The 25,295-nt window shown below is 40.4% G+C and overlaps 3 protein-coding genes and 1 pseudogene across 4 annotated transcripts; 2 read left to right on the top strand and 2 right to left on the bottom strand.

The window, feature by feature from the left end:
- The first annotated feature begins 5,849 nt into the window (after positions 1-5,849).
- On the top strand, positions 5,850-6,621 carry LOC148855201 (uncharacterized). Its single transcript, XM_088983207.1, has one exon. It carries the CDS (start codon positions 5,857-5,859, stop codon positions 6,448-6,450), a length of 594 nt encoding a protein of 197 aa, XP_088839333.1. The 5' UTR covers positions 5,850-5,856; the 3' UTR covers positions 6,451-6,621.
- Positions 6,622-7,069: 448 nt separating this feature from the next.
- LOC148855200 (Vacuolar protein sorting-associated protein 26) lies at positions 7,070-13,955 on the bottom strand. 2 transcript variants are annotated; one of them, XM_088983206.1, is made up of 12 exons: positions 13,797-13,955; positions 13,625-13,717; positions 13,457-13,521; positions 11,658-11,712; positions 10,704-10,793; positions 10,460-10,544; positions 10,276-10,371; positions 9,878-10,066; positions 9,693-9,777; positions 7,778-7,877; positions 7,650-7,700; positions 7,070-7,345 (listed from the first exon to the last, which is right to left on the bottom strand). In XM_088983206.1, the coding sequence occupies exons 1-11, from the start codon at positions 13,845-13,847 to the stop codon at positions 7,656-7,658; spliced, it is 954 nt and encodes a 317-aa protein (XP_088839332.1). In that variant the 5' UTR covers positions 13,848-13,955; the 3' UTR covers positions 7,070-7,345; positions 7,650-7,655. The 2 variants fall into 2 exon arrangements, with proteins under 2 accessions (XP_088839332.1, XP_088839331.1); XM_088983205.1 differs by lacking the exon at positions 7,070-7,345 and adding an exon at positions 7,392-7,525.
- Positions 13,956-14,082: 127 nt separating this feature from the next.
- LOC148855199 (succinate dehydrogenase assembly factor) lies at positions 14,083-19,956 on the top strand. Its single transcript, XM_088983208.1, has 4 exons — positions 14,083-14,336; positions 14,529-14,598; positions 14,689-14,786; positions 19,391-19,956. Exons 1-4 carry the CDS (start codon positions 14,265-14,267, stop codon positions 19,736-19,738), a joined length of 588 nt encoding a protein of 195 aa, XP_088839334.1. The 5' UTR covers positions 14,083-14,264; the 3' UTR covers positions 19,739-19,956.
- Positions 19,957-23,748: 3,792 nt separating this feature from the next.
- LOC148855198 (alcohol dehydrogenase 1 pseudogene) lies at positions 23,749-25,025 on the bottom strand (annotated as a pseudogene).
- Positions 25,026-25,295: the final 270 nt, after the last annotated feature.

Raw genomic sequence — 25,295 nt, 5'->3', positions numbered from 1 at the left:
CAAAGGGCCATGGACTGGTGAGGTATTTGAGGTCGGTAGTAAGCTGATGGTGGATATTGGCATGCTTCTAACACTTGTCGCATTTTCTGACAAGCTCAATGACCTCTGCCTTGATCGTTGGCCAGTAGTACCCTTGTCGAATTGCCTTTTGAGCGAGGGCCCTGCCTCCCAAGTGTCCGCCGCACAGACCTTTGTGAGTGTCGCAGAGTACAAGCTCGGCTTCGGTAGGTCACAAGCAGCGCAGGTAGGGCAGCATGTAGGACTGTCGGTATAGCCGTTCGTCTATTATGATGTATTTGGTTGTCTGGCGTTGCACCCTCTTGGTTGTGTTACGACCCACAGGGAGGGTTCCATCTAGCAAGAAGCTCGCGAGTGGGTCAATCCAGCTCGGCTCTGCTTCAAGGACGGGAGCGACCTCCTCTGCCCCACCAAGAATGCTAGGCCGAGGTAAGTCCTCTATGTACACGGTTCTCATGGTGTTGTGACTCATGCTGGTTAACCGGGATAGGGCGTCGGCCTCAGTGTTCTCTGACCTCGGTATTTGCTTGATGAAGTGTGACTGGAAGTTGAGCAGAGCCTCCTTTACTTTTGCCAAGTAGGCGATCATAGTCAGCTTGCGTGCTTCATATTCGCCCGTAACTTGGTTGACTACAAGATGGGAATCGCTGTAGATAACTATGTGTTTTGCCCTTACTTTTTGCATTAGGTTTAGTCCGGCTATCAGTGCCTTGTACTCCGCCTCGTTGGATGCCACGAACTCAAAGCGTAGTGCGTATTCTAGTTTTGTGCCACTTGGGCCGCGTAGTACTATTCCAGCTCCACTGCCTTGTTGGTTCGAGAAGACATCTACGTGAAGGATCCAGGGCTCTTCATCCCAGTTCGCGTTTGTCCTAACCAGGAGAGATGCCACACTGGCTGCTACTTCACGAGGTTCAGACTCTATTGGATTGGGAGCTCCGTGCTCACCCGAACAGGGGATCTCGGTCTCGATCGGCCTGGGGACTTCGAGGCTGAATGTGCATTCGGCGATAAAATCTGCTAAGGCTTGGGCCCTAATAGCAGTTCGTGGCTTGTATTAAAGGTCATACTCGTTGAGTTCGATGGCCCATTTCGTCATCTGACCGGAAACCTCGGGCTTGAGTAAGACTTGCCTCAGAGGTTTGTCAGTCAAGACGATGACAATGTGAGCCTGAAAATATGGGCGGAGTTTTCGAGTTGCTACTACCTGTGCATATTTTAGCTTTTCTATCTGCTGGTACCTTGTCTCTGCTCCCTACAAAATTTTACTAACGTAATAGATGGGTCGTTGGACACGATCTACTTCTTTTATTAGTACCGAACTGGCCACCTCATCGCTTGCCGAGAGGTACAGTTCCAAAACCTCGCCCTCTTCGGGCCGGGCTAAGATCGACACACTAGCGAGGTAATTTTTTAGCTCGTCGAACACGAGCTGGTAGTCTTGGGTCCACTCGAACCCTTTGCCTTCCCTTCAGAGCAGCAACATAACACTTGCGAGACTCAAGCCGGTCGGCCCGTGCTACCCCCACACCGAAGTCTATAGGGAAGGGGGTCGCGACCACCAGGAAATCGTGGTTGAGTCTGACCGCACAAGGCCATGTACCGACTTCCACATGTACTGTTATTTTCCCGAGGGGCCTGACTTCCTCTCCGCTGAAGCCCACCAGAGGAGTGTTCGCGGGCTTTAGCTTGCTTCTCTGCAACTGTAGCTGGTCAAATGCCGACTTGAAGAGAATGTCTGCCAAGCTGCCCGAATCCACGAGTACGCGCCTAACCTCGATGTCGCTGATCCTTAGTTTTATGACAAGTGCGTCATCATGGGGGTAGTGGACCCCTCGCGCATCGTCTTCCGTGAAGAAGATTGGTTCTTCAGTCTTCGACCTCTTTGGAGGGTTCTGTTCTTCTTGGGCTGCTTCGCGAACTGACGTCCGAGCCACTGCCGAAGTACACCCTACTACCACCGAACCTCCCACTATCACATGGATGGTTCCCCGAACTGGCCTCTCTTCCGGAGGCTGTCATTGCAACGCTTCGGTTGGTCTGTTGTTGGATTTGGGGGCATCCTTTCCGTGCTCCCCTTGTCGACCTGCCTTATTGTTATTATTATTATTATGCTGTACAAAATTTCTCAAGTATCCGCGATGGATGAGTCCAATTTCGTCCCAGAGATTATTACACTGTTCGGTACTATGACTGTGATCTCTATAAAAACTACAGTACAGATTTTTATTTCTCTCGTTTGGATTCCCCTTTAGGCGAGGTGGCCACTTTACGTATGGGGCGTCTTTGATTGTCATCAAGATCTCGGTCCGCCTCGTGTTTAATGGTGTGTAATCTGTCCGAACTGCTAAGGGAGCTCGGGACGGCTGGCTTCGTTTCGCTTCCCGGGCCAAGTTTCTTCTGTCACCTAGGTTGGAGGGCTCACCTTCTCTTTTCCTTTTCTCGACCCCACCTTCGGTCCTTTGGTTGATCTCTTCCTCTGTTCTCATGAACTTGTCCGCGAGCTTGAAGAATTCGGCCACGGTCACGGGCTGGCTGGCTACCATATGCCATTTGAACTCCTTGTGCGTTACTCCTCTCTTGGTCGCCGCAAGCTGTACCGCGGGGTCTAGTCGCGGTATCTGCAAGCATGCTTCATTGAACTGCTTGATGTAGCCCCGAATGGATTCTCCTTCTCTCTGGACTACTCCGAAGAATGCTTTCCTCGGTTCTGGGGCACCGCTTGCTGGTGACAAAGTGTGCGATGAAGACCTGCACGAACTAGGCCCAGCATTTTATCGACCCGAGGGCCAGGTTCCTGTACCAAGTGCGGGCTACCCCCTTGAAGGTGGTGGTGAAGGCCACACACATGCATGATTCACTGGCCCTAGCAAGGTGCATTTGGGACTGGAAAGCATCGACGTGGTCGCTGGAGTCAAAGGACCCATCATACTTGTCCAAAGGTGGGGGCTTGAAGTCTTTGGGCATGGGGACTGCCAGGAGTTCTGATGCGAAGGGGGAAGGAACTGAGAGAATTGGGGCAGCTTTTACCTCGTTCGAGCTCGTCTCTTCTTTACCTCTAAGCTTGGGCAAGACATGGGTGGCAGTTCGGCAACTTCGCCGGCGCCTTCGTTGCTAAGTGGGCCTGGTGCTGGCGCTGCTGGCCTCTGTGTTGCCAAGCTCGATGGGCCCGGGCTGTTGGTAGTCTGCCGCCAGGGCGCTGAACCGATTCTCTGTCAGCAGGAGCTCAGACTTGGAGTTTTGGGAACTTGGCGGGCGAGGTGCCTGACCTGCAGGCGAGCTGCGAGGCGGGGGTGGTTTTTCTTTCCCCTTGGCCCAGGGATAAGGCCTGGCTTTTGTGGGGATTCTAAGGTTGGGAGGCTTCTCCTCGGTGACGATGTCCACCCTGAGGAGAGGGCTTGACTGGCTTTGGAGCAAGGTGCCGAGGTGGAAGCAGTGGTTGGTTCAGAGGCGGTTGGGGGAACTGCTGCTGATAGTGATACTGGGAGATGTGGTGCAGTACTTGGTGCTGCTGGAGCTGATGTTGTTGGAATTGTTGCATTTGGGCTTGCATTGCCCGCATGCATTGCATCAGGTCGTCCAACTGGTTCTGGCTGGTCGCCTGGGGGACAATAGTTGGTTCAGTAAAAGTCATTTCGATAGGGAGAGGAAAGGGGATGCTCATGGCAAGAAGGTTTACGGGCACCGCTGTTTGTGGCGCATTCAAGCTGGGGATCCCATCCACCGGAAGGGGGATGGTGAATTGTCTGATGCACACCACGGGGACTTGGAGTTGTTCCCCGATGGTGTTCATCTCTGTGCCACATCCGGCATTGCTGGAAGAAGCCATGAGTGTTGGGGTTTTTGGAAAAAGAAGAGATTATGAGAGTTTTAGAGGGAGGCTTTTAGAAGCGATTCCCACAGACGACGCCAATTGATGGTGCGCAATCCGATCGGTCCTAGTCATCAATGACCTTGCCTCTGACTGGAGCAACAAGGGGGCCTGAAAGGAAGAAGAAAGTGGGGAATCTCCGGGGAGGAACCCGACGAGATCACTCTGAAGCTCAAGTTAGTATTTTCTCAAAGGCAAGATAAAACCAGATGACACAAAGTTCATATACCTTGTTCTTGGGGGGTAGGGAGCCTTTTATAACCACCTCGTGCACTCACTTCTAAGCTTTTGTCAGGTCGGGTATGATTATCTCTTAGCTCCTACCAGTTCGGGTATCATCCCCTCTGCTGGACAGAACCGCCACTGTTCTCTTTGTCGGAGCCATCTCTGAAACTAGCGATGATGGTGGCAGGTGGCTGCTGAAGTGCGGCTGTCAAGCGTCAAATCCCAGGTCAGTCAGGTGTGCCGCCCTTGGATACGGACCTCCTCGGTGTTAGGTATGGTACGTTTGTTCAGTTCGACGTCCTGGAAGCGAAGTGTTGGAGTGGTGAGCAAGGTGAAGTCTTGAGTTCAGATGGGGTAGGCCGGTTCGGGTCGTTGCCTTGTGTGAGACTTGGGGCCTAAGGGAGAGTTCGGGCTCCTTGTAGGGAGTTCGGTCTCCTAGTTCCTCCTTTTTGTAATCGCGCCTTGAACACGCTGTTGCCTTTGCCACGTGTTGAGTGATTACTAGGTCGGGCCAAATCTTCCTTCATCATATTCAATTTGGATTTCAGGATTTGTTTATATATCGATCAACTCAGCATTATTCCTTGCCTGAATGTTTCGTAGGAATTAGCAAATCCACAAGAGAATTGCTCATTTGGAGATTCATAGAGCAGAGCAATTGTTTGTTGGGCATCCGGTAAATACTAAATAGGATAAAAGTTTGGTAAGATAAACCCTTGACTCTTGTCTTTTGTGAAATTTAATTTCAAGGACGTTAAAAGAGAAAGAAGAAATCAAGAAACTGAAACCCAACTAACCAATGCACTTGCAAATTGCAATATAATTCACTCGGGAAAAAAAAAATCATCTCATCCAGCCGAATATTTTTGCATCTGCTTTGACAAAGTCTTTACAACCAAGGTGAGAGACTGTGGCCACAAGATTTGAGCGCATTGCATGATTCACACTACATGCTTACCTGCCCCTGTCTGCTGCAGCAGCATTGCCAAGCTAATGGTTTCCAAGGGTAAGACGGAGAGAAAGTCAGACAAGCAGATCGACTCTTCAAAGATGAGAAGGTTGAGGAGACCAAACTTCAGTGAAGGCAGCAACAACTTCTAGGGTTTGTCAGCTGCTGGTTCATTTTCGAAAATGGGTGGCTGTGGTTCAGGGAGGATTGTTGCTGATAGCAACGTTTGGAACGCTATCAGTTCTAGCACTCAGTGTAGGGAGGATTACATCTCGAAGCAATACAGAGAGGATGGAAGACCTATCCTCTTAGCTCTCAGATGGTGAGAACGATCGCCGATGGAGCAAATGACGGACTGGGAGATCTACAGGTTCACCCGTACAGAAGTGGGAGGGTAAAATGGCAGACTGGGAAAGAGAGAAAGGGAGAGAGGGGGAGAAGGAGAAAGAAGCAAGTGGGTAAGAGAGAGGGGACAGACGGTCGTTAAATCTGAAACTCCGTTTAAATTTAAGCTTTAGGTACAAAAGGTGGCATGGCGATTTTCTATTGGAGGGGAAAGACGATTCGAGCTCGAGACCAAACGGCTGTTGGGCTCCTCCTCGAGTGTGGCATGGCTCACATGTTTTTGGGGACGCGTGGCGTCCTCAGGTTTTGTGAGGACGCTGTGAGGTGCCCGGCGGTAAGGACAAAGGAGCAGATCCGGACTCGATGTGTTTTGGGGCGCCGATGAGAATCGGTAGGAACAAAATCATAAAAACGTAATCTCTTTTTCAAATGCCACCTGGGGCTGGGGATGTTACGTGTACTTCATACAAAATTCGCGCGCGTAATGTGTCGGTCCTCTTCTCAAACCTTTTCCGTCCAACTCCATTTTATAAACTCCCTTCTTCATCTTTATCTGTGTATCCCTGACCCTGGTCTCTGTCGGTTTGAGAATCCAAGATCAAGCTTCAGATTTGCTGCTGCCGCTAAGTCTTTTTGGAAGCCAGAAATGGCGTTAGAGTGGGTCGTGCTTGGTTACGCTGCAGCCGCGGAAGCCATCATGCTGCTTCTGCTGACCCTGCCGGGTATCGACCGACTCCGGAAGGGCCTCATCCCGGTGACTCAGAACCTCCTCAAGCCTTTCCTCGCTGTGATTCCCTTCTGCTTGTTTCTGTTAATGGACATTTACTGGAAGTATGAGACTCGCCCAGCTTGCGAGGGTCAATCCTGTACTCCCACCGAGCATTTTCGTCACCAGAAGTCTAACATGAAGAGCCAACGCAATGCCCTGCTCATCGCAGCTGCTCTTGTGTTCTACTGGCTCCTCTACTCGATTACCCATCTCGTTCTTCGGCTCGATCAGCTCCACCAACGCATTGAGAAGATAAGGAATCACCAGGAATGATACCCAAGAAGGAATTCAATTCTACATAAGCCCTTTCCCCCTCCTGGGGGCTTTGCTTTTCTTGAGAACTGTTATGCTCATGGAGATAGTTTGTATATTCTGGTTGGTGTGTCGTGTTTCTAATCTAATTTGTATACGCAGTTTCTGATGAATACGATATCCATTAATGAATCTTTATGGGTGTTATTTCTTTCTTCTGTGATTCCGGGGCTTTCCCTTTTATTCGTGGTTGTCGGGGCCTTGTTGCCTTGTTAGTTTTAGTCCATGAATCCTTTACAAGTATAGGTAATTCATCACTGAAGATATTTGTTTATTTATTCTTCTGGTTGTAAAATTTACAATCTTCATCAAAAACAATTCTTAGGATTGAGTTTGAGTTGTATCCTTCTTTGTATATGGTCAATTGAGGAGTAGGTAACTTGTGCGGAAAGAGAGAAGATTGAGATGATTCGATGCTCGTTTGGGTGTCAATGGATGTGTAAGTAAATAGCCAGATGGTGAGTTGAGATTGGGCACCCTTGGTTTATCAAACTGATCCGTAAAGATTCATGCAAGGGACTGGGGAATTGAAGGTGTTAAGGCTATGCTTGGTTTGATATCAAATGAGAGAAACAGAAAGTTACTAAAATCATCTCTCTTATTTTCTATTCAAACCCAAGACATGAAGACAGTAAAGCAAGTACATGCCTGGAGGGAAGACCATGAATTGTTAGAGCCTTTATACAACATTCCTGGCAGAAAGGGCCTCTAAAACAGTTCACTGTTGAGAATTAAATTGACAATTCTTGGAATCCATTTGAATATCTGGAATGACACCATGCGCCTCAGCTGATCAGAAAACAAAGCCACGAGGGCCCCTGAACCTATTCCTTGTCCAGACAAGCATTCTAGTATCCTACAGTGACAAGGCTCTCAAAATCCAAGTGTAAAAACAAAAATGATTGATAGGCAAGTCATCACTAACAAATAAAACATACATTCAGCATAATACTTTGTTATTTTCACAGGCTTAAGCATACATGCTCTATGAAAGGCACAACCAAACAATTGTGATAAAACCCAAGCCTTCATTCTCCTGGATGAAAAAATAGAGTAATAATATCATCACTAGTAAATAAAAAGAAATAGAAATTTGTTCATCCTGTAGCTACATCATTGCACATACTGTGGAAAGGAATTCATCGGGACAATAAACTTACAATGCATCACTTTTCTCTAACCAATCTCAGCGGTAGGGTCTCCATTGCCAGCTGAAACCAGAGATAGATGGCATTGAAAAAAGAAAAGATCAATGATGCCTGTTCTTATCTACTGAATCAATGCTTACCCATAGCCTAGGAGTTCTTGGATCAGATTTTGGGTACAGTTTGGATAGATCTGACTGGAAGGTAATGACTATGGAAACCTGAAACTCAATTGAAAATGGACTGCAAATAGAATTCACATAAACAGTTGTCAAGATTTCTGATAGTAGTATGGGTTAAGACAAAAGATCCATCATAGTTTGTCATTAGAATTGTCGAGGTTATTGTAAGGTACAAAATAAAAATCCTTCAAGAATATATAGGAATTATTGCCACTTAAATTATACAAGAGAAACTGATTAAAGCTGCAAATATGACACCATAATGCCAATTTCTCTACCCTAATCAATTTCTCTTTTGTCCTAAATCACCCTTAAACCCATTCTAACCCTCCTATACTCATCCTTTGGTCATTCAAGTCCTACATAATTTATTAAACATAGGCATTGCTATAGTTCCACGGATGACCAGGGTTGGGTTGCTTTCGAGTGTGGACCTTGGAGCAACGGTTGAGTTGCTCCATTGCGACCTGGGTGACCAGGGTTCAAATCTTGGAAACAGCCTCTGTGTATCCGCAGGAATAAGGCTGCATAAGTTGTCCCTCCCCATATCCTGCATTGACAGGAACCTCGCTCTGGGTCGCCCTTAGTGCTATAGCTCAGAAGAGCATTTTAAACTCAGTTGGCCATAACAGTTGGGGAATCAACCATTGAAATTAACTATTTAATTAGGAAATCGAAGGAGAAGTTGGTAGAGAAGGAAAAATACAATCACGGGCTTCTCATTGACCCAGAAAAGTTAATGAAAGGTCCCCAAAGAGGAGAAAGAAAGGTCGATATGACTAAGTACATGTCTATAATGCCATTATTAGCAGAGTATAGTTGGAGAAGAAAGAAAATTTCAAATTAAAGTAGGAAAATTCCAAGGTTCAGCATTAAGCCAATATCTTTTTTGATTTGCCATGGGTTAGTAGACTAGCAATTTATAGGAGGTAAATCCAATGGTGTATGTTCTTTGTTGCTAATATAGTAATTAAACATTTGCAGGAGGTAAGCACATGTTGTGTTGTCATTTATTGCAACAATCAAAAGATTGATAAGAATAAACAAGGGTTAGGTCTAAATGCATAGTCAAACCACAGATTAATGCTTAAAAATACTAAGATAGGTCAGATCATGACATAATAACGGATGCAAATTTGGCAATATGAACAAGAAGGGAAATTAAGAGTGATGGTTAATAGATATTTTCCCCTTTTATTTTTGATAATTTAATGTTTGCTTGTACCAGATATAAAAGAAAATGAGGATGTCCTTGCAGAAGACTGAATTTCTGTTTCATAATTTTTTTTTTCTAAGAATAATATAACTCCTTCTATAGTCCCGTAAGATAGTAGAATATGTTCTCACATAGACCACCAAAAATACTTGGGATAAAGCTTATTTGAGTGGTCTAAAAGCAGCATACAAGAAATAAAATACCCTGTTTGGAGCTTAAACTAGCAATTCATTCAACATGAGACAACTTTTATTCACACAGTTAAATTAAAGATTTCACCCATCTCATGGTAAATTAGGTAAATAATCAATTTGACATGATAACTAAATAAAATCTTTGGTTGTTAATAATGACACAGTAAATTACCATAAACTGCAAATAAAAAATAATGTCTGCACAGACGTAATATCCCTTTTTCTCAAGGTTAAAATTTAAATGGATTAATTTGAGAGCATTATATTCAATTCGTGCTTGGAATATATTTCACTTTTTTTCATTCATTCATGAAAAAGAAAATTTAGTTATAAAGAAGGTACAACTGCAACAATTAATAAACTGTTTAGAATACAATATCTTTAGTTTCACCATGATGCAACCATGGAAAATTAAACAACATAAAGTGGGAACTCATATAGGTCAAATTGTCTATTAGGAACTTACCCAGCTAAGTTTGTAGGACAAGTCAATAGACGAGGAAGTATTACATAGATTGGTATAGTCATAGCGCGACAAACATCTCCATCTGCTATCTAGAAAGAGTGGCAAAAAAAAAAGCATTTATTAAATGAAAATCAGAAAGAAAGTGGGTTAAGATGTAAAACAATGTGTGAAACATGAAACATCACATGCCTGTGTACTTTGAATAAGAGAGGTCTCAGTAATATATTTTTCCCCAGTAAGAATTGATTCTACACGGAGCAAGTGGATATCAATTGAACGTATAGGAACTGCAGATGCTTCTACAATCAGTTCACCATTAAGAGGTTCTGCCAAAGCACATTGGGTGGATATTTTTCCTGTGACACGGAATCCACCTATTCAATAGCATGGGCTTGTCAGTCAAAGATGTGCAAGTTATGAGAAATAGGGTTTCTATGTTGCATCATTAACTATAGACGATGAGATGCTTTGCAACAATGAAATAGAGATAAATAAGTTGACCATATAAGAAATTCAACCTTATTTGTAAAGTTCCTTTTAAGATTTTGAATTGAGCGTACAGAAGAAGAGACAAGGAGAAAACCTGATAGTAGCTCAGGAAGTAATGGGTGCTTTTGTGTGTCTTGAGTAATATAGAAGACAACCACCTCAGGAGAAATGGGTGCCTCAAGAAGATTGACTGAAACAGAGAAGGCAATGGAATCATTCACTGAAGATGTAATTCAGTAAATGGAATGCCCGAAACAAAGAACATAATGGGCTCTTACCCTTTTCGCTTTCAATTATGAACTCCATTGTAGTAGATAGTGATTTATGCATATATCCCCTCATTATACCTACAGTAATGAGATACTATTATGGGAAGAATTAGACATACTATCAGATAAAAGGTTAATATACTGTGCAAAATTGAAAAGAAAAAGGTCATGGGAAACAGATGAAATTCCAGTAGGGAGACAAAATGACAAGCCTGATACAAAGGTCAATTGGAAAAGCAGAAAAATGTTTCACCTGAATGCTGATATTTGCTCCATGGAAGGTCTCATAAAATCTTTCAGAACTATTTTCTCCCCGTTGTTTCAAAAGTACAGAAAATGGTATCTGCAATGGCAGCTTAAAACTTACTAGATTGACAAAGGAAAAAAGAAAAAAAGAACATTACAGTTCGGTAAATATTTACCAATATAGAAGTTAAACTGAGAGAAAGCAAATTTATCAATAACAGCAAATTAGTATCATGAAAAGGGGTAAAATGTTGGTAAAACAATTATTAATGATTAAAGTGAAGCTGAAAACAGTCTGTAGTAGACAAGAATTTATAGTTATAACAAAATAAATATTAATTGAAAGAAATAACAAAGTTCCCTTATGGAAACTTTGAGACTCACCTAAAAATATAATGCATGTGCATCACACCTTTCGGTGTCATATTTCAAGAACAAGTATTTTAATAGATTTACTGAAATAATATTTTTTTATCAGTGAAAGGAAATTCCATTAATATGATTTACTAAAATAATATTCTCATCACAAAAATGAGCTAAACACCAATTCTAAAACTTCTAGGTATGTACACTTGGTTTGTATAAATATTTAGCGTTTTCAACACCCATTTAAAGTTTTTATTCACATTAAAAGGATAGTCTAGGATTTAAAATTCTTATTATTTTGTAGTCTTTGTTTATATGGCGAGTTCATCTATACATTCTTATGGAAAGGTAGTCTTTTTTGCATAGTTGCTTCGCAAAGTTGTAGACTTTTCTCATTTTGGTTAAATGATAATACTTTTTCTTCAAAACATTGTTTCCTGCTTAGCAGCCATAATATTGTTCTTTCATAAAATATTTATTTTGATCTTACAACAGAAGAGATATGTCTGATCGAGTTTAAACTGACAATGAATATACACCATGTAAACCTCAACTACAAGAAATAAAAATTTTAAATATTGTTTAGATATACTACCTCGGTTGTACCTGAACCTAGCTTTCCAGAAGATCTAACCTCAACATTTTTATACCTGTGTTCAAAGCGGCAACTCTAAATTAGATGAAGAATTAAGGATAACATACCAGAATCAAGGATGAAGTTCAGTCATACACATCAATCAACCTTGTTTGAGCTTGGTTATATTATATAAGAGAAACCAAATGAAGATGAAAACGCTATCATCTTACCTTTCCATGAAAAATAATCTTGTACTTAACTTTTTAAAAGACTCAGTAGACTAGAATAAATTGAAACTGAAGACTGATTGGATTTATTTTCTGGAGGATATGTTGCATGTCAAATCATTGAGCTATGGCTCCACATGGAATTCAAAGAGATTGAATTTCACCTTTTGTCACTAATGAACCAAACTCATGATTTATTGTCTTTCCACCATCCATTAAAGGGGATTCTGCAAATACTATAGCATGGTTAGGGATATCTTAGTCTCAATTAATGTGAAGCTGGTCTGGATTCCCATGGAGCAAATCACTGTTGCTGATAGCCTAGCAAAATCAGGGGTCTTGAGAGAAAACTTGTTTAGTGATAGTTGTTTGCCATTGTAATTTCACCAAGCCGCTATAGGCTTCAGTACATCCTCTCATGTACTTCTGGTTTCAATAAAAGTTATCTTTGTCAAAAAAAATAAATTGTCTTTCCACCGTCCAAGGTACACAAAACTGTATTTAAAAAAAAATAATGAAATGATACCAAGGATTTCTAAATGATAAGCGCTTCATAAATAGATAGATAGATAATAAAATTTGTTCTCAAAATACAATCAAGCCAATGCAGATGTTTGTTATTCTCATTTCTTGTAAAATTTTGGCACTTGCCATCCTAGAGGTTTGTGGAGGTTTAGCTTAAAAAAAGAGGTAGGTCTTGGCTAGTCTAATTGTCCATCCTCACAACCTTCACAGGTCTCCAATTCCTCTAATTATCTCCTTCAATCGCTATAATCCCTTCCTAAGTGTATTTGTTTCTAGTTTTCAGGTTTATTGAAATAATTCTAGAAGTTCATAGGGTCACTGACTGTTGCAAATTTGATGAGTTCTTATTATTGGGAATTTGGGATCAATTATTATCAGGTGGTCAACAGAAGATGTATTCATGATATAGTTTGTTCAGCTGTCTTATACCACTTTGGTGACAAATGTATCAAGCAACTTTAAGACAACTTTTTAACTATTTCAATCTTAGTACCCTGTCATCTCTTGTGATATTGTTAAATTATGTATCGTATTAATATGGAAGAGAACTGAAGAACTGATTATAGTCATCTCATGGATGAACCAATTAGACATGCTCATTAGTTATGATATACTCTTGAAATATAAGATGGATTATAGTTGAGGGTTGATATTATTTAGGAATTTTGGGCCAATAAATTTAAAATCGGGAATACAATCCATGACAGTCTTAAATTTTCCAGTGTTTCTGGAATAGTTTGAATTTTGGTTTTAAGAGTTGAAATTCTCCACACTGTATAAAGAAAATCACAATTTTCTTCTTGTCCCAAGTACAGAATTCCAAAACAGACAATTACTATAACCACGTTCAGAAACTAAAATTACTCTTTTTTCCCCTTAAAATGCAATGCTGTAGTAGACAAATTCCACGAGGAAGAACATTGAAAAAAGTAACAAATTGTACCGATCAATGAAATAGAAAAGTATAGTAAAAAAGAAAGAAAAAACTTGTGGAGTTCAACTGTTAGTGGAACGATGTGTATAATACAGTAAAGGGGATCAAACAAAAGTAGATTTTTCCCTTACACGATACAGATAGGCTTTATGGCACCATACAAAGATTCAATCACTCCGGCTGTTCCACCGCGAACCTTCAATTATAATTAGTATAATCGTAAATTTTGAAAGCAAATAAAGATTCTTTATTAGAAAGAGAATTAACATGAGTAGAAACGACATGAAGAAAAACTGTACCTGCATGTTCACGGCTCCATTGACGGTAAGGCGAATTCCTTGGTGGGAAATTGAAGAAGGGAGATTTGTGACGATTTTCCCTTCTACTGGTTCCTGGAATCAAAATTTTTAGAGAAATTTTAAGCACCCATAAGAGATAGAGAAAGGGGAGATTTGGGTCGAGAGCACTTACTGAGGGGCGATAGATGCGGTTTGATCGGGAAAGCTTAAGCACCACCGACATCACGGCTGCACAGACGACGCCTGCTACTGTGAATTGCCGAGCGGGAGTGTGAGCGAGACCGTATTGGACGGACCGACGGAGTCGTCTCGTCTTGGCAGGAGATATTCTGGCCTTCTGGGATCTTTTTCAGTTCGAGTTTTCGATGGTCCAACCAAACTTGGACCGGTCCAGCCCCAAGTTTCATGGACCAGGGCCGACATTGGGCTCAATTTCTTGCGCCTGAAGTCAGTTTGGTCTGGAGGCTTGGTCCGTGAACCTGTAAGTGTAAGTATATATAATATTATAGTATGTGCATCTGCCAGGCGGCCCAGACCAGGCCTTGGCTAAAACGAGCGATACCATCGGCGACGGAGAGCATAGGTTTAAAAGAAGAGGAACGCCGTCGACGGAAAGAGAAGCTGACGGGAAGACTTACACATGGCTACGCTTCAGACATGGAGAAAGGTTTACGGCGCTATCATAGATGCCACCGAAGTCGGTCTTGCCAAAGTAACCAAAGAATTCAAGATTTTATTTCAATTTTCACCTTTGTTGTTCTCTCTCCTTGTTCTTTTCCTAAAAATTTTGTTTTAACTGTTTTTCAATCTGTTTCACTCTCTGAAGAATAGAAATGATAATTTTTCCTATTTTTCTTGTGGATTTGATCTTGATTTTGGAACTATTCGTTGTTTGTAATGGAAGGATGTGGATGTTGCGATCGTCAAAGCTTCTCATCATGTCGAGTGCTCGCCTAAGGAGAGGCATATCGGGAGTGAGTGTTTCTATTAGCTCGGTTTGGTTAGTTGTGGTTTGGCTTTGGAAGATTTCGTTTTGATTTTGTAAAGTAATGAATTCGTTGCAGGAATCTTAGCTGACACATCAGTGATGCAACCCCAAGCGGATGTTGCCTACTGTATGCATTCCCCCGCCTGGCAGTTGGCGAAGACGGACAACTGGATGGTATGTTTCTCTTGTTCTTCTAATTCGATGAGAGTGCTGAACTTTGTACGTTTTTGGTACTCACTTCGGAACAAGACTTGGATCTAAATGGGAAACTGATGGCAGTGCTTTTGTCGGGGTTTTCATTGTGGTTGTGAACTTGTAGTTTGTCTGAAGTTTTGTGTTGTTTATGTGTTTGAAACTTATAAGTGATTGGACATGTGAGGGCAAGGGATATGCTCTTAGAACACTATTTAATCAAGTAATTTAGGGTTCTGAAGAAATAAAACTTGGCAAAGCTAAAAAGAAGGGGAAATTGTGCAACAGGTTTTTCAAACTGTTTATTAGCTTGTTTCACAATTGAAAAATATGAAATCTTCAGTGGTGTCTCCTGTTAAATACAATTCTTTTAGAAAAATCCATTACCCGATCACACAACAGGAGTTTCTTGAAGTTCTATTGGTTTCCGATGTCTATTTTTGTCAAAACTAAATAAAAAAAGGAAAAAAAAAAAAAGCTTCCCATTGACATTGGAATTTCTTGGGTTCAATATCTTACAACATGTATAGTATATCCTCTTAATGTCCATAGAACCCAGTATGCACTGATAATAGATTTTTATTGGTAACAGTTAAACTTTGTTAATTTTGATAATGAATATCCTATATACACTAAGTACCAATTACTCCCAGCTATGTAACCTTCCTCTTTATAAACACAAGAGATCATGTTACAACTGTACCCAGAAAAGTTAAGCCCAATTTAGCCCTTATTTGGCCATCGTATCAGCCAAACTATTTGCTGATCCAAGAACCCATGAATAATTAGTTACCAATTCCCTAGTAAGCTGTCTTATCTCCCTCAAGGTATCTTTTATTGCCATAATCCCTGACTTTCACTCTTGAGCCAATCTACTAACACGCTAGACCTAGAATCCCCCTCCAATATATTTCTGAAGCCATAGGATCTCGCTAGTCCCAGTCCATGTAATAATGGATTCTGACTTTTCTTCTAAACATAATTCTTATTTTGCCTTTATCGAGTCAATAATTAGACCATAAGGAGCTTTCAAAAGCCACCATATTTTTGTTAGTCACTAAATCTGCCATCAAGTAAACATAAAATGCTTGATTATAGTTCTCTCCAGGTTTCTTATTCTTTCTAGTGCCATTGTGACCTTTCTGTAGGTTTTCAGCATATAAAAGTTCTTTTTACACAGTAGTCAGTAGGCTTATTGTGGGGATCTAATCTTCTTAATTTAAGTGTTATTACCAAATCTGCATGATTCTCATTTCCTACCTCTACGTACCTCATGAAAAGAATGAGAAAGAAGCTCTTTGTTGGAAGTGGCTGCACAGTTTTAAATTATTAACACTAAAATCAACCATGTGATATATTTATTTATTTGTCAAGGAATGAATGTTTATTCATGTAAACTTTAAGAGCATATACTGGTTGTTTTGTTGCTATAAAGTTTAATGAACACCTTCCCCATTTTCAATAAAAAGAATATGATATCCTTCATCCTTGCTTCCTATCATTTTTGGTGGATGTTGAAACCATTGCTACTGCTGCAACAACAGCAGTAGGATTTAAAGATGCAAACAAGATTCTTAATTACATAAGTTCCACACTGCCACCAAGAAACCAATGGCAATGTTGAAACCATTGCTCTTGCACTTCTCCAAAGTAATTCGAAGCATTCATGGGCAAGCATCTGATGGATGGGACGCAGAGGTTTTGGCTAGGGCTATGAGGGCTTCTCCTTAGAAGTCTATTCATGCTACCCTACCTTCTTTCTTTCCTTTTATTGGGTATGATGTGTGTACTCTGGTAATTTGGTGAAATTCTGGGAACATGTTTGGGTGGGGGACTCTACCTTGAAAGAACAATCCCCTTCATTGTTCTCCCTGTCTAGATTTAAAAATGAATCTTTCTCTAGGTTCTTGGTTCCTTCCCACTCTAGTCTTGGTGTTGAGTGGGATTTGGGATTTACAAGGGGCCTCAGAGATTCTGAATACATAGCATTTCAGCTTTGATTCAGTTATTGGAAGGGGTGGTGTTAGATCCAGCAAGGGTGGATAACAAAGTCTGGACTTTACCCTCTGGAGCTTTTTGTTGGGAAGTCTCCTATAAAGGTGCAACACTTACGATTTACTTCAAAGAAAATAACCTTTTTGGTGTTTATCTCCAAATTGGTGCATCCTTTGTAAGGCTAATGGTGTGAAACCTGCTATCACTTATTAATCTCTTGCCATTTTGTTTCAGCTATATGGGATTGGTGTTTTTCTTTGCTTGGTTGCAAGTAGACCCACGCCCCCCCCCCCCCCCCAAAAAAAAAAAAAAAAACGTACAAGGTTTGTTTGCTTCTTGCTCTGTTAGAGGGGGTCTAAGAAGAAGGGTAAATTATTGTGGAGAAGTGCAAGAGCTTCTGTTTGTTGGACAATTTGGAAAGAAAGGAACCAAATAATCTTCTCTGAAAAGGAAAGAAGCAAAGAAGCCATTCTTGAAACTATTACATCTAGGGTGGTATATTGGGTGAAGTCCTTGGATATTTTTGAGGGTATTTCTGCTGATGCTTTGGTTAGAAATAGGAAGAATGTGGTTAATTCTGCTCCCACTGAAACCTTGACTCGTCCAATGTGGTCCCCCTCTGAAGCAGAGTTCATAAAGCTGAATTTTGATGGGACTACTGAAGGTAACACAGGTCACAGACCCATCTGGAGTAGGAGTATCCATGAATGAGGAAGGGAATGTGATTGCTCTATTCTCGGGATCCATTAGAGTAGGTGACTCTCTTAGAACTGAAGTTTTGGCAGTGATGGAAGTGGTTAAAAGAGCAAAATAACAGAATGTCAGAAACAAGAATAAAAAAATCACAACGTATCAGGGCGTATTGGCTGATACGTATTGTATCAGGGGCTTCCCGATACACCCCTACAGGGGAAGTTTCGGGGTTTGGTCTAGTTCAGGGGGTAAACTGGCCTTAAACCGACCCCTCCAAACCAGTTTCAAAGAAAAAATAAAAAAATAAAAAGCAACCAATGATACAGGCTGATACACCCCTACCGGTGTATCAGCCTGTATCAATATTTTGAACCTTGGTCAGAAAGATGAATGTTGAAGGAGACTCAAAGCTGGTCATTGGTTGGCTACAAAAAAGAGGAGAATGGACTATTGAAATTTGCTAATGAGAAGAAGTTCAAGAGGCTTGCCCAAGACATGGAGTTAAGACTACAGTGGGTGAAGAGGAGTGTTAGTTCTTTTGCTGATCTACTTTCAAAACAAGGGACGGGAAGGAATAAAATATTCTGGGTTGTGTTGTAATCTGACTTTGTTTTTGGGGGAGGGTTAATAGATTTTATCCCTCCCTTTCCCCTATTGTATCTGTTCTATTTTTCTATTTAATAAAATTAACTTCTGTTATTGATCAAAAAACAATATAGTCTATCTTCTTTCAACAGTTGGCATCAGTGCTAATGCTTGCCACTACAACCATATTGTTAGAACTTCAACCTATAGTCTAGATCTAAATTGGTTAGGTAAAGTGGTACTTGTCTCAAAAAACATTGGATGAAGATGTCTAGTTGCTGCAGCATTGCCAGAAAACTCAACACTTTGAAACACCATTAACAGCACCAAACAATTCATCCAGATCATGATACGCAACCTTCCAAACACCAAATAGATCTCATGTAACTCAAAGTAGTTGTCAAAATCCTTCAAACAAAGCTGGGCAGTAGCATTGAGATTGAGTTTAGGTTATAGCTAAAATGATTAGGATGGAAATGAAGGGAGACAGGGAGTTTCATCTGACAATTATGTTCTGTTACTGACATACTACGTTAAACTTGTTATTGATATAAGTCCTTTACTGAAAAAATAAGTACAGGTGAAACAAGTCTATATTGCCAAAAACAGTACCAGAAACAGCTGTTAACAGTAATATAATAACATATGATAGCACACACCATTAAGATGTCTGTATCGACATACTTATTTTGTTTCATGTGACAGTGTGACTACACAACAGGGGTAGCCTGTGAAACAATTCTTGTTGCTTCATGATTCCACTGTTTTGAAAATATGAAGAATTAGGAAGGGCCAAAGAGACTCTTTGATGACTATTAGTCATAACTGTGAGTCTGTGACAGAGAAGGTCTTAGTCCTTGAAAAGTGAGGAGAGGTTTTGTTATTTATCAGAAACAACAAGGGAGGTTTAAGTATTTTCCCCTTAACAGTTGTGTGCATATTTATTTGAAACACGAAAGGAAGTTTTTGAGGAAGTCAAAGACTGTACAAGGGAGGTTTTAAGTATCTGTCAGAAAACGTAGGGCAGGTTCAAGTCATTTTCCCTTCTTTTTGTTCGTTTGAATAATAGTTAGATTTTTTTTACCAAAAAAAAGAACAAGAGGTAGAGAAAGTATATGAAATTTGAGTAGGAATTAATTGCAGAAACAATGATACATGCATTAAATACATCATTGATATGAATTTGAATTTGTCTGTAAGAGGTGTGTTTTGGATTTTGAGTTCACATCCACCCCCTCCCCCCGCCCCCCTTTCTTGTTATTGTTTGTCTCTTTTCCTTTCACTGGAGCTAAGGAATGGTGAATTATCTGCAGCGTCTGTTCTCATCAATGATGGAGATTTCTAGGCCTATGTTAGGGCTGGCAGTCATTCGGTCTGAAAGTGTTATTGCATCTTCTTCGCTTCATTTGACAAGGAGACTCAGTTCTTCAGGGCCCCAACAACAAGAAGAAAATCCTAAAAGTACAGTAGAAGAAAAATGCTCTTGTCATGACTCGAGAGCAGAAGATAAACATAGTGAGCCAGGTAACGTAAATGAGGAAGAAGAAGAAGATGGTGGTGTTTATGTAAATAAGCAGACTGGTGAGATCGGAGGGCCAAAAGGACCAGAGCCCACCAGGTATGGTGATTGGGAGCGTGGCGGCAGATGCTCAGATTTCTGATGAAATAAAAATAAGAAAAATATGTTAAAAGACCCTGCAGGTTGTGACTCAAGTGAATCACAACATCACTTTTGGGAGCCGTTGGGCATTTCTTTTCAGTCTTGTTTAATTGTTTTAACCTGTTTTTTCCATTTTGTTATCTTTTTTTCTGAATAAATAGATAATTGTCCGTTAAGCTTACTTAATGTAAACTATTTCAAATGATCCAGTTTAGCAAACTAGGGCTGCATTTTTTCCCTTTCCAGGCTAAGAGCCACAAGTTCTTTCTCTCGGTTCTTCCAGAATATTATCATCTCTAGACTCTAGCTCAGGTATCATTGAAGACAGGCCAATTGCAGAACATAAAAGTCCAGATGTACATGTACATTGTACAACGTAGTGACCAAGCAACCCCAACCCTCATATACCCCAATTCATAGGTGTATGTGAGAGTAGTTGGGTGCTCACAATATTTGGGATTCATGGGCAAGCTCGGATAGCCAGATAGAATTGAATCAACAAATTAGGTTAAGATGAATGGTAGTTTTATCAACCTAGAGTCCACTAAGAGCACTGGTAGTGGTAGGATTTTAGTTTATTTGCGGGTGTTGTATATGTTTATAGAAAGGTTCATATATAAATTAAACCAATGAACCATGTATGCATGAACAACTAAATCATACAAATATTCAACCAAGTATACTACAGTATCACTTTGGGCAATGTAATGAATGCAATTTTTTTGCGTTGTAAGGAGAAGAATTCATTACTTGCATTGTCTTCAAACCAAGGTTTTAAAAACTGATCCGGAAATGAAACCGTTCCTAATTATTGGTTTCCGGATCAGTGGTTCGATCGTCTTGGTCGAACGGTCCGAGCGGTTTGCATTAGGGCAAATATTTATATGAGAAATAAGAACTAAAGAAGAGACTTGTCAGCTAAGAAAGAAAAAAAAAAGAAGGAAAGAAGGAAAGAAAGAAATGAAGGAGAAAGGGAAAAAAGAGAAAAAGAGAGAAAGGAAAGGAAGGAGAGAAGAAGAAGGAAGAGGAGGATGATTCAATGCTCACCGACGATGATAATGGCGACGATGACAGCAAGGCGGTGGTAACAAACGCAGATCTTGTATCTCAGATCTAAGATCAATCTCTCTGCAACGTTTGCAGTCTTCTTCTTCTTCTTCTCTCTCTCTCTCTCTCTCTCTCTCTCTCTCTCTCTCTATTTATCTATCTTTGTGCTAGATCTCAGATCTGAGTCCGTGTCTCAGACTCTCAATTTATCCCCCCTTTGCAACTTTCTTAAACCACGAACCACTATCTAGGTCAAACGAGTCGATGGTTTGACCACCTAGGTCAATGGTTTTTTAACGAAGTCAACAGTTTTTGACCCAGGAACGGGTTAGAGTGAAATGGAACCAGTTGCTTGGATGGTTTTTGGGTCAAATGGTTTGATCGTTTTGATCAACTACGGTTCAAAAACATTGCTTCAAACAATTATTATAAATACACTTTCTTTTCACATAAAGATAGAAATTATCTAATAAATCTAAAGATGCAAATAAGTATGCCATTATAGATTAATAGCTTACCCTCTAATGAAATACGAGCACATTATGGATGATTAGACTCTGGACTGGGGGTGGCAATTTCTAAGTTTATGATCCAACCCATCCACCTAAACTCATCCAACCCATCCATTTAAGATGTGGGTTGAATATGGGTTGTAGGTGTGAGCAAGAAAAACCAAAAAATCAAACCAAAAAAATCGATCGACACCATATCGAAAATCCAGTTAATCGAACCGATTGGTTCAGTTTTGGTTCAATATTTTTAAAAAAACTGAAGGTATCATTTGGTTCAATTGCCAATATAGAAAACCGGCGGTTAACTGAATCGACCAATATACATATGTTTCTATATATTTTATGTATATTTATGTGTATTATATGTTTTTATTTTCTATTTATTATAAATTAATGAATATGTATTATATTTAAATATATATATATATTTATAATATAAAATATATTATTTGTTATTTAAATATAATGTTATATAGTTCTAGTTTTTATTATATATTTATACATTTTTATAATATATACTATAAATATAAAAAAGCTGAAAAATCGACAAATCAAACCCATGGTTAACCAATCATCTTCGGTTCAATTTCAGTTACTGGTTTTCCAAAACTAGTAATACTGGTTCGATTTCAAAATAGGCCCACAGTTCGGTCAACCAAACTATAAGCACCTCTAATGGGTTGACTAACCATTGGATCAAATTTAAAGGGTTGAGTAAGGTTGGGTTATGGGTATCCATTAGGTTTAGTTACATAAAGGAAGTTGTACATTACCATTTTTTAACATTTATTTCTCTTCCTCCTTTGTTCCATTTTTTCTTCTTATTGTTTAATTCTCGTCTTTTCTCTCTCACGCATTCTCTCTCTTCCTTTTCTTTTCTCTCATCTCTCCTACAAATTCTCTTAATTCTTTCTTCTCTTCTCTGCATATGTTTTTTCTCTCTTCTTCCAAATTACTCTCCACTTGTTTCTCTCCCCCTCTCTCTTTTCCGCTTAAAAACTGGTTAGTGAGAAGAGGATCCTCTACTTGCCCAATGATATCATGTCTCATTTAAGGTGATATTCATCAAAATCATAGGGGGGTTTTACGGGTAAAAGCTCTTTTTTCTGGTATTACCGGTAATTTATTTAGCCACTAACAATTGAACATGTCGGCATGATATCATTGAGCCAGCAAAGGATCCTCTCTCACAAACTCCATTATCTTACCTTCCCATACTCCCCCCCCTCTCTCTCTCTCCCCCCTTTGTCTTTCTCCTCTCTACCATCTCTGATGTGTTTCTTTCTCCTATGTTTCTCTCATTTCCACTTTGATGCATTTCTTTCCCCCACTCTCTTATCTCTCTCTCCCCTTTCTTTTTTCTCTCCCCTCTATTTTCTTTCTCTCTGGCTTTTAATGAATCTAATTTTTTATATTTGTGTTGAACCAACTAAGTAAGAATATGTGGCAACATAGAAAACACCTAAACATTTTTTTTTATCGATAAGGATTTATGTACATAAATCCAAATGTTGAAATGGATCCGAGTGGGTGGATTGGGTTGGATTGCAACCCATGTACATACAAAACATATGGGTCCATTAATGGATGTGGGCAGTTGATGGATGGATAGGTCTTCAACCCCTCATCAAGCCCAACCCCTCCATTTAACACTCCTATCTAGATATATGAAAAGCCCGGGATATAAATAACTTGACTTCACCATCATCGTCATCCTCCAAATGAAAAGTTGATTCCTTGGCTTTAAAATTTGAAAGTAAGGCTGTAAATCAGCATTCATGAACTTCACCAATTTACAACTATCTTACTAAGAGAGGTAAATTGAATTGCATCAAATCATGATTCTCCACCCCCTCTGGTTTGAAAAAATGGTTAAGCAACCTTTCTGGATGTAGCAAAATTTCAAATCATGCAATAATCAAATAGTGGCAGTGCGTTAAGCAGTAAATGCAGATTAGGCAGTTTCGAGGATATGGCTTGGGAGACATTTCATGTCTGTTGGAAACGTGGAAAGCTGTAAACCCTCTTCTTTTAATGAAAAAGATGAGGGAATAGTTGTGCTCATTGACGAGGAAATTATGCTTTAGGCCTAGTAAGACTTTGGTTTTCAAACTTTAAAATGCAATAATTTAGTACTTGAAATTTCAAAATGTGCCAATCCAATATGTTTTGTTAATGAACAGTCAGTTATGTATATCATGTAACAACATGTGCCAATCTCACATTTTATTAGTTTGTATAATAAGTCTTGTACAGTTTGTACAAACAAGAAGCTTTATATGTTTCAATTGCTAAATTCCATAAAACTTCTATGATCCATAACTTTGAAATCAAAACCAAACCAAGACTAATGCCCATTTCTTACAACTTAAACCTCAGCTTGCAACAAACTGAAGAATGGTAAACAACTGCTGTTTAGAATGCAAGTCTGGACACTCGTTTTGGCCTGGCTCTATGTGCCCATGCGAATGATGCATCGAAGGCAATCTCCTTGTAGCATGTACTTGATCTCTGCAAATGGAACTTGGTGGGTTATGAACTTCTCCAATTTAAGCTCCTTGTTCATGTATTTATCGACAACAGAGGGAATGTCAGAACGGGGCTTGTAGTTGCCAAAGAAAGTTTCTTTGAGAGCTCTCATACAAAATTTTCATGGGGTGGGTCTTGAATTCGTCATCTTTGCTCGGAATGCCTATCAGTACTACAACACCCCAACCGTCGTAAATACATTCAAATACATTCAAAATGTTCATGGAGATCACATCTCCGCCCCACATCACATCCCCGCTGTGTATTGGAAGCATCTCCCAATGATGACATCATCAAGACTAATACTATCATCGGCGAAAATGTGCTGCGGGGCGTTGTGGGGAGGGTCCTTGTGGGGCGGCGATGTGAACTCTAATTGATGTTGCCAATACACTGGATACTTCTGTCTACTCCTCCGCTGTCATCCCAACAATCACCTCTTGATTTGGTTTCTCATATTCCTTTGGGTTCAAAAAACTCTGTCACTCCAAACTTGTTGACTTCATTGAATCTCCTGGGGTTCAGATCAACAACACCTATGATTCTTGAAGCCCCTGCAATTCTTGCCCCTTCAGTAGTAGCAAGATCAACAACCCCTAATCCAAAAACAGTAACCCCTTTTGGGTTTTGTAACATTCAAGGCAACACGAAGACCAGTAGAGATCTCACAACTAAGGACACAGACTTTATCAAGGGGAGCAGAAGGGTTGATCTTAGCGAGGCAGCCAACATGGATCGCTGTATACTTGCTGAAGGCATGGAGGTGCCAACGAAGTGGTATATATACCATCACTTAGCAATTAGCATTACACCTCTATCAGTGCTGATCCGAGGGAGATCACGCATGTTACTCTCCTCTTATTTGTATTTTGTAGCCTTGCACTCCCCAGTGAACAATACAGGGAGGACATGGTCTCCTGGTTTGAGATCCGTCACCCCTTTTTTTACGATCCATTAGTCCCATATCGGTAGTATGGGATGCTGTTGTGGGGTGTATATGTGTCTGGGTTTTCTCCCTCTAACAGCTAGCTTTTAGAGATGAATTCTCCTAAGGCACATAACAGATGGTTTCAGATCCTATACTATGCCCCTTAGTTGCAATCGTGCGGCGTAGGTGATGACATCATTATTGTAGTGTTTGGTGGGGACTAGGAGACTAGTGCAAAGCCAACCTGCACGAGTGTCGGGACTGTGGAACATGGTGGAATGTTATGATTCATTGGTCCCACATCACATCGGTAGTATGGGATGCCCGGTGTTTGTCCCTTGGCCTCCTAGAAGCAAACGCCAGTATGGAAGAGGGAATAGTAAGGGAAAGAGATTCTATCATCCCATTGCAGTAAATCATACTGATTCTTTTTCTATATTCTCTATATCTTTTTACTCAACTCATGCCTTTACTCCCATGTGAATTTGGTTGCGGAAAAAGGATTTGATTTTAGAACAAATGGTTGATAAAGAAAATTAGAT

The sequence above is a fragment of the Nelumbo lutea genome, chromosome 4 (assembly GCF_056320005.1).
Source record: "Nelumbo lutea isolate HS-2025 chromosome 4, American lotus-T2T, whole genome shotgun sequence".
NCBI classification, from domain to species: Eukaryota; Viridiplantae; Streptophyta; class Magnoliopsida; order Proteales; family Nelumbonaceae; genus Nelumbo; species Nelumbo lutea.
The sequence above is the reverse complement of the archived record's forward strand: the minus strand, read 5'-3'. Positions and strand labels throughout refer to the sequence as shown.

Bases quoted from the DNA above. Each gene is read 5' to 3' on its own strand.
- LOC148855199 (XM_088983208.1), top strand. From the start codon at position 14,265: ATGGCTACGCTTCAGACATGGAGAAAGGTTTACGGCGCTATCATAGAT. The intron at 14,337-14,528 runs GTAACCAAAGAA...TTGTAATGGAAG, and splicing joins CCGAAGTCGGTCTTGCCAAA to GATGTGGATGTTGCGATCGT. The intron at 14,787-19,390 runs GTATGTTTCTCT...AATTATCTGCAG, and splicing joins CGAAGACGGACAACTGGATG to CGTCTGTTCTCATCAATGAT.
- LOC148855201 (XM_088983207.1), top strand. From the start codon at position 5,857: ATGTTACGTGTACTTCATACAAAATTCGCGCGCGTAATGTGTCGGTCC.
- LOC148855200 (XM_088983206.1), bottom strand. From the start codon at position 13,847: ATGTCGGTGGTGCTTAAGCTTTCCCGATCAAACCGCATCTATCGCCCC. The intron at 10,794-11,657 runs GTAGTATATCTA...CTGCCATTGCAG, and splicing joins TAGGTTCAGGTACAACCGAG to ATACCATTTTCTGTACTTTT. The intron at 10,067-10,275 runs GTTTTCTCCTTG...GCTATTGAATAG, and splicing joins ACTTCCTGAGCTACTATCAG to GTGGATTCCGTGTCACAGGA.